The sequence below is a fragment of the Austrofundulus limnaeus genome, unplaced genomic scaffold (assembly GCF_001266775.1).
Source record: "Austrofundulus limnaeus strain Quisiro unplaced genomic scaffold, Austrofundulus_limnaeus-1.0 Scaffold363, whole genome shotgun sequence".
In the NCBI taxonomy this organism is placed as follows: Eukaryota; Metazoa; Chordata; class Actinopteri; order Cyprinodontiformes; family Rivulidae; genus Austrofundulus; species Austrofundulus limnaeus.
The window spans coordinates 531,692-540,455 of NW_013952765.1; the positions used below are offsets into that span (position 1 = coordinate 531,692).

The 8,764-nt window shown below is 40.6% G+C and overlaps 1 protein-coding gene across 1 annotated transcript in view; it reads right to left on the reverse strand.

Moving 5' to 3' along the window:
* The window catches only part of LOC106528185 (uncharacterized), a 12,233-nt gene extending 3,789 nt beyond the window's left edge, over positions 1 to 8,444 (reverse strand). The window contains exons 1-11 of the mRNA XM_014023294.1: positions 8,371 to 8,444; positions 6,842 to 6,917; positions 6,368 to 6,596; positions 4,382 to 6,167; positions 4,115 to 4,288; positions 3,424 to 3,597; positions 3,173 to 3,346; positions 2,888 to 3,061; positions 2,633 to 2,806; positions 2,276 to 2,322; positions 1,914 to 2,169 (exon numbers count right to left, since the gene is read on the reverse strand). Coding sequence (XP_013878748.1) covers positions 1,914 to 2,169; positions 2,276 to 2,322; positions 2,633 to 2,806; positions 2,888 to 3,061; positions 3,173 to 3,346; positions 3,424 to 3,597; positions 4,115 to 4,288; positions 4,382 to 6,167; positions 6,368 to 6,596; positions 6,842 to 6,917; positions 8,371 to 8,444 — 3,338 coding nt within the window. The remainder of the gene's footprint in view (positions 1 to 1,913; positions 2,170 to 2,275; positions 2,323 to 2,632; positions 2,807 to 2,887; positions 3,062 to 3,172; positions 3,347 to 3,423; positions 3,598 to 4,114; positions 4,289 to 4,381; positions 6,168 to 6,367; positions 6,597 to 6,841; positions 6,918 to 8,370) is intronic.
* Between the last annotated feature and the right edge of the window lie 320 nt (positions 8,445 to 8,764).

Here is an 8,764-nt window from a genome sequence, read left to right on the forward strand (position 1 = left end):
AATAGATGGTAGATTCGTAAATGGTAGATGTTAGATGAATAGATGGTAGATTGGTAGATGGTAGATGAATAGATGGTAGATTGGTAGATGGTAGATGAATTGATGATTGGTAGATTGTAGATGAATAGATGGTAGATGGTACATGGATAGATGGTAGATGTATTGATGGGCAGATGTAAGATGGTAGATAAATAGATGGTAGATTGGTAAATGGTAGATGAATAGATGGTAGATTGGCAAATGGTAGATTGAAATATGGTAGAATGATATATGGGTTGATGAGTAGATGGTAGATGAATAGATGGTAGATTGGTAAATGGTAGACTGAAATATGGTAGAATGATAGATGGATAGATGGGTAGATGAATAGATGGTAGATTGGTAGATGAATAGATGGTAGATGAATAGATGGAAGATGAATAAATGGTAGATGGATAGATGAGCAGATGGTAGATCAGTGGTCCCCAAACTATGGCCCGCGGGCTGGATCCAGCCTGCCTCCCTATTTGGTCCGGCCCCCAGAACAATACCAGAGAGCATTTAGTTTTTTTTTCATATATGTGTATTTATATTTGATTATAAAGTTGGACTTTTGCAAAAAATGTTCCTTAGTTATGAACTATTTTCATTATTAACTATTATTAGTTAGTAACTATTTCATTCATACACGCGTATAACATGACATTCTGTTCCACCCTTCTGCGGTCTGTGCCCCTATCTGGCGACCCCCAGAAAAAAATCCTAAACCTGCTCCTCTCAAAGAGAGAATGGAATAATGGCAAAAAGATTAGGTAAGAGAAAADTTGATTCAGAATGCAGGGCATTTAAGCTGCAGTGGACAAATTATTATTTTTTTGTTCATCTGTCAAGAGGCGGTGGCGGTATTCAAAGAATACAATCTGCGGCGACACTATGAATCCCATCACAAAGACAAGTATGATAGCTTGCAAGGCCAAATGCGAGCAAACAAACTCTCAAAGCTAAAAAGTGAACTATTAACTCAGCAGAATACATACTGTGAAGAACCCAGAGAGGGTTATTTGATTGTGCTTTCTGGAAAACAATACATTTTTACATTTAGGCACTCCTGCAATAGTCACACTTTTTTTGTTACAAACTGACTCCGGGCCCCCACCAGAGAAGGGAAAAGTTATGTGGCCCTTACAGGAAAAAGTTTGGGGACCCCTGTGGTAGATGAATAGGTGGGTACATGAATAGATGGTAGATTGTAGATGAATAGATGGAAGATTAATTGATGGTAGATGGATAGACTGTAGATGAATAGATAGATGGTAGATGTAAGATGGTACATACAGTAAATAGATGGTAGATGTAAGATGGTAGATGAATAGATGGTAGATTGGTAAATGGTAGATGGTAGATGTAAGATGGTAGATGAATAGATGGTAGATTGGTAAATGGTAGATTGAAATATGGTAGTGATGGGTAGATAAAAAGATGGTAGATTGGTAAATAGTAGATGAATAGATGGTAGATTGGCAAATGGTAGATTGAAAAATGGTAGATTGATAGATGGGTAGATGGCTAGATGGATTTCAGTATTTATACAAGTGATTGTACCTTCATATTAACTTTAAAGTTGTCATATTTAGACATGATAATCCATAACCAACTCAGCCTACAGAGAACACAGGGACACTGAGGAACCAGACCAGAAACCAAAACTTGGGTAGACGGGTTCGGTAAATGATGTATTAAAGCTGTGGAGGTGTATCAATGTGTCTGAGGAGACTCCGTAGAAGGACAGAGTCCCAGCAGGATAGTCCAAGTACACTGCTACTCTGTTGGAGATGGATGTGGAGGAGATAGATGTTTCTCTGTTAATGTGCCAGGCAGAGAAACCGAATACATCAGAACACTCCAAACACCAGGACTGTTCGTTCCTTCCAAACCTGGACTCATGGCTCTTTCTTTTCCGACTGATTCCTCTGTAGCTCAGTGAAATGAGAACTCCTCCACTCCACTCCACCTCCCAGTAGCAGCGACCACTCACACTGTTCCTACACATCAGCTGCCAGCACATTTCAAATCGGTCAGGGTGATCCGAATACTGCTGCTCCACCTCCATCACTGTCATCTTCATGTTGTTGTCGAACAGCTTCAGCCTTTTGTGCATTGAGTTGGTGTCCACTTTAAGTTCACAGAAATCTGATGGGGAGACGGGAAAACAATTTCACTTGACTATTGGGAAATTTATTGCAAATTGTTTGTTTGTACAGATATAACTGATGTAAATATTTTTAGTCAAACTTACATTTACTGATGTCAGATATCAACCTGTGCTCTCCACCACCATCTAGCCTGTGAAAAGAAACAGACTCAGCATTTTTCTAAACCTGCTATTTAGTACAGCATAGTGGGTAGGTACAGAAGTACTTCATTAAACTACAGGTGTTTTCATTTTATTTGAAGTTATTGATTATATGAATTTCAAATATTAGATTGCATGAAATGTTGGAATCTTTATGTTGAATTTTGGACCTTAGGATCCCAACAGTCCTAGGGTCTGTGTTGCCTGGGGTGTCTGAAAAGTCACTCGACTTTTACGAAAGGAGCTCATGAGTGAGGTTGAAAAACCCATAACAAGCCTCTTCAAGTTGTCTGTTTCTACCTGAGAGTTTCCAGTCTCCAGTGTGGATCTTTCAGTTCAGAAGACAGCATCTTCTCTCCCAAGAGTCCAGGGTGGTTGTAGCTCATGTCCAGCTCTCTGAGGTGGGTTGGATTGGAACCCAGAGCTGATGCCAGAGAAGCGCAACCTTCTTCTGTGATCAGACAGCCTGACAGCCTGGAGCATAATAAACATCAAGGGTGTCAGAGGCATTAAATAGAGATGGTGTTTGTGTTTAAGCACCAGATGTCTCCTGACCTGAGGGTCTCCAGTTTACAACATGTACTTTCCAGTCCAGTCGACAGACGTTTTACTCCAGAGTCCATCAAGTTGTTGTCACTCAGGTCCAGTTCTCTCAGACTGCAGTTCTGAGACCTCAGGGCTGAAGACAGGGCTTCACAGCTTCTTTCTGAGAGATTACACCCACACAGCCTTTAAAAAGCAGACATAATAAAAAAGATATTACATTAAATTTAAATGAGAATGATCTTCATGACGATTGAACATTAATCCCGGAAATTTCTATTAAAACTTAATACTCACACAACAGTCTCTATTTTACATTGTGGACTCTCCAGTCCTAAAGATAACAGCTTTACTCCTGGGTCCCCCAGGTTGTTGTTAGTCAGGTTCAGTTTTCTGAGACTGGAGGTTTGGAAGCCTAGAACTGAGCCCAGAGTCTTACAGCTTTGCACTGAAAGGTTGCAGGCCTGCATGCTGTAAAACAAAAGCCGAACATGAAAAGGTCTTCCCTTTAAATATTTAATCGATTCAATTTAAATCTTCTTTCTGACCTGATAGTGTCCAGTTTGCAGTGAGGACTATTCAGTCCAACAGAAAGCAGCTTCACGCCGGTATCCTGCAGGTTGTTGTTGTTCAGGTAAAGCTTCCTCAGACTGCAGCTCTGATAGCCAAGGATTAAAGAAAGAGTTTCACAGCTTTCCTGGGAGAGGTCACATCCATTCAACCTGAAACAGGAAAGGGAAACTTGATGTCTTATGAATTTATTAGTATTTTTATCTTCATCTGAGTGTGATATTCATCTAAAAACAAGTTTATTAAGGTCCTTTCATACTGGATGACTTTCTATAAGACCTATTAAAACATGCAATCAAGGCACTGTCATGCTTTTAGTCACCAAACAGGATTTTTCTGGTCATCAGGATCACTGAAACATCAAGTCACCAAACCACCACAGTTCTCTCATCAGTACTAGACTGTTTTATGGCATTACCTCATCATGACCAGTTTTATTTACTTTTTTTACACCCATGCAAATGCATCATCGTTACACTGCCACCTGTCTTCCTAAAAGCACCCAGAACCTCAGTACTGAAGCTCCATAGTTGCTCAGAACCCTCCATCACCCTCCAGGTCTTTGAAGGACCTGGTCTACCCAAATCTAGGCGGGTCGAGTCCTTCGAAGAACCCAAACCCTGAGTTTGGAAACAGCCATGGATGACTGAGAACGACTTGGCTGCTGACCTGAGAGTTTCCAGTTTACATTGTGAACTCTGTAGTCCAGGACACAACAGGGTCACACCCATATCTGTCAGGTTGTTGTTACTGAGGTCCAGTTCTCTCAAACTGTAAGACTGTGAGGAAAGTACTGAGGACAAAGCTTTGGAGCTTCTCTTGGTGAGGTTGCAGTCACTCAACCTGGAATAGAATTTACAATGAACACAAAAAGGGAATGCTTAATTTGTGCTGTGAGAATTTAAAATATTAGAAACCAGTCATTCGTCCACCTACAGAGATCTGTTGGAGGATTTGACCACCGGCAGCAGCATCAGGAGAGCCTCCTCTGAGGCAGAGTACTTTTTCAGGTCAAACACATCCAGATCTTCTTCTGATGACATTAAGATGAAGACCAGAGCTGCCCAGTGAGCAGGAGACAGGTCATCTGTGGAAAGACCTGACCTCAGGAACTGTTGGACCTCCTCCACCAGAGAACCATCATTCAATTCCTTCAGACAGTGGAACAGGTTGATGCTTCTCTCCTCAGATAGGTTCTCTGTGATTTTATTCTTAATGTACTCAACTGTTTCCCTGTTGGTCTGAGAGCCATTTCCTGTTTGTGTCAGCATGCCTCGTAGAAGACTCTGATTGGCTGGCATAGAAAGACCCAGGAGGAAGCGAAGGAACAAGTCCAGATGACAGTTTGGGCTCAATAAAGCTTTGTCCACAGCACTGTAGTGGAGATTTTTGATTTTATGTTTATTTTTAAAGACTTTGGACACCTTTGGTGGTGGTTGTTGTTCTTCCAGCAGGTTGACTCCAGAGGTGACGAAGGTCAGGTGGACATGAAGAGCAGCCAGAAACTCCTGGACACTCAGATGGACGAAGCAGAACACTTTGTCCTGGTACAGTCCTCTCTCCTCTCTAAAGATCTGAGTGAAGACTCCTGAATAAACTGAGGCGTCTCTGACATCAATACCACACTCTGCCAGGTCTGATTCATAGAAGATCAGGTTTCCTTTCTGCAGCTGATCAAAGGCCAGTTTTCCTAAAGACCCGATCACCTTCCTGGTCTCTGGACTCCACTGTGAGTCTGTCTCTGCTCCTCCGTAATACTTGACCTGCTTTGCTTTGGTCTGAACCACCAGAAAGTGGATGTACATCTCAGTCAGGGTTGTGGGTAGCTCTGGTTCATTTTTGGTTTTCAACAGATCCTCCAGAACCGTTGCATTGATCCAGCAGAAGATGGGGATGTGTGACATTGTGCCCAGGTTTTGGGAGGTCTTGATGTAGGAGACAATCCGGCTGGCTACCTTCTTATCCGTGAACCTCTTCCTGAAGTACTCCTCCTTCTGTGGGTCGGTGAACCCTCTGACCTCTGTCACCAGGTCAACACACTCAGCAGGGATCTGATTGGCTGCTGAAGGTCTTGTGGTTATCCAGAGGCGAGCAGAGGGAAGCAGGTTCCCCCTGATTAGGTTGGTCAGCAGAACATCCACTGAGGTGGACTCTGTGACATCAGTCAGGACCTGGTTCCTGTGGAAGTCCAGAGGAAGTCGACACTCATCCAGACCATCAAAGATGAACAGAACCTGGAACTCATCAAACCTGAATGTTCCTTTGGTTTCAGAGAAGAAGTGATGAACAAGTTCCACCAAGCTGAACTTTGTCTCTTTCAGCACATTCAGCTCTCTGAAGGTAAAGGGAAACAGGAAGTGGATGTCCTGATTGGTTCTGTCTTCAGCCCAGTCCAGAGTGAACTTCTGAGTTAGGACAGTTTTCCCGATGCCAGCTATTCCCTTTGTCATCAGTGTTCTGATTGGTCTGTCTCTTCCCAGTTGGGGTTTAAAGATGTCTTCACATCTGATGGTTGTTTCTGGTTTGTACGGCTTCCTGGAAGCTGTTGGAATTTGTCGTACTTCATGTTTATTGCTGAGCTCTCTGGTTTCCCCTCCAGTGATGTATAGATCTGTGTAGATCTGGTCCAGATCCGATGGATTAACGTTCCTCTCAAACACACACTGGAAGGTCTTTGCCAAGTTTGACTTAAACTTTGGTGTGTTCTCTGCAGCATGAGTTCCTATAAATAAATAAATAAATAAATAAATAAATAAATAAATAATATAGTTGATGATGCACTTGTATGCTGTGAATTTTTACTTTAAGAATAATGTTAATCACTGTTGATTACTTTTAAAGATCTGATTTAAGTGGAGGAGTTTGTAAACGTTAACTGTTCTTTCATTATTAAATGTTCATCAGCTGTTTAAATTCACTTACTGTTCCATAAACTGTCTGCCAGATCTTCTCTCCTCATCATCCTCAGGAACTGCAACGTGATCTTCAGAAATGAGTCACTTCTGCTCTTCCTCTGCTCTTCATCATCACCGTCCAATGTTTCTTTGTCCTCACTTTGAGTCTCTGAAGCCTCGTGGCAGTCTGGATCCAGCATCATCTTAAATCTGTGGAGTTCTTTTTTCATGAAGTTTGAAAGGTTTTCCTCAAGCAGCTGAAACAGAGACATATGGGAATGACTTTCAACTGAACACAAGCAAAACTTTCAGTCTTGATGAAAAAAGGATGCAGTTTGAATAATGTTAGATCTATTTTAGAGTTGGATTTAGATCGGCCACATTTTAAACAAAACCAGTTGGTTAAATTTGAATCCCTTGTTTTCTGGTAGTCCTCCTCTGATTGAACATATCAGATCTAATTCCTAACAGTACGTAATGAAACAGGAGAGTATTTCCTCACCATAAATATGGAGTCCAGTTCTGTTTGAGGCTGAAGGATGGGCTGAGGACTGGGATCATCTGAATTATGTCTCAAGCTGGAAAAAATATCAAACAAAGTCAACATTTAACCAATCCTGTTAGAAGAACACACAACAACACAATTTTCTGAGCCCATATATTTACCAGCATTTTCATACCTAGTACGAATTGGGTACATACCTGGAACCTAGCCCATAAAGATCATCTATAGTCCTGGTACATACCAGGTAGTTTCCTCATTAGACATGGTATGTACCAGGTACCAAGTACAAAACCTCATAAGTACCAGGAATGTAGCCTGTCCATAACTGTTTAATATCTCCAAAGTATCACACATGCAAAACACCCTATTAGTACTGGATACATACTCTGTATGTACCTGATAACTGCCATGTGTGTACCAGGAATATAACTAATAAGTACTCCATAATTATAGCATACATGCCCCATGAGTACCAATTATGTACATTGTAAACACTGGATAAATATCCAGTAAGTAACCTTAACTACCATGTACATCCCCAATGAGAACCAGGTTGTAAGTATTGGATACATACATGGTAAATACTCCATTATTACCATGTACATACCCCATAGAACTGCCATTAAATATCTCTTAAGTATCAGGTATCCTGTAAGTACTAAATAAATACTAAGCAATTACCAGGCACATTCAGACAAGTTTTTTTACATGGTAAGTATTCCTTAAATACTAATTACATTCTCCATAATGACTATGTACATACACCTTGAGTACTAGGGATCTAGCTTGTAAGTTCTGATGCAAACTTTGTAAGTACTCCATAATTACCATGTACATACCCCATAAGTACCTACCATCAAATATCTCTTAGGTACCAGGTACATATCCTGTAAGTACTGTGTAAAAATCTTAGTAATTATCAGGTGCATACACAGGTTCTAATCTAGGCACTTTTATGGAAAATATCCCTTAAATACCAAATAAGTACATCATAATTACCATGTACATTCCCCATAAGTACCTGATAAGTACCCAATAATTTCTTCTTATTTTTATTTTTCTTCTGCTACAAAAGTTGTTTTTTGTCCCAAGGTTGTCTAAGTCTCATTATACTGGTCAGCCGTACGTTTAATGTTTCAAAATTACATTTTATGACCAAAGTGTGCACTACAATCTACAATCTATAGCTGCTGTCTCATTCTAATCTAAAATATACCATTACTCTAAAATGTGGTTATTTTTGTTTTCAAGAGTTTATTTTTATTCACAGGAGAAAAAACGTTTGAGCTGTAAATAAAATCAGTCTGTTTCCAAACACAAGTAACTACAACCAAAACTTACCAGTTTCCTGAAGTTTTAATTTTAAACTTAGAAAGTAGACTCTGAGGACTCGTGATTTTCAAGGAGTGTCCAGAAGGAAGTTCTGTTTTGTGCTCCGGTTCTGGGCTTCAGTACAACAAAAACAGAACTTTAGTTTTGATGTTTCAAGCGTTGAGTTAATCACTGACAGGTTCAAATTGTCCCACCTGGGGTCCTCAGGACTCCCACAGGTACTGGGCTCAAATGGAGGGACTTCGTCTCCGAGCTGAGTCTGATCCATCGTTGACTGTCTGTCGTAAATACAACAATCAAATCATCATCATCATCATCATCATCATCATCATCATCATCATCATCATCATCTTCATCGTCATCATCAAAACTGATCAGGTCCAATCGGAGAAAAACATTTTTAAAAAGTGTTTGTTAAGGTGCAGCTGTCTGTTTTCATTATCGTTCCTCCCATAGACCTCCATGGTATTTATAAGAGGTGTGTTTTAAAATCCAACCTTGTTTGGATCTACAGCTCAGGTTTCACTGCAGAACTTCAAACACGGAAAGATGGATTGAACTGTCATGGTTTCAAACAATCACCGAGAT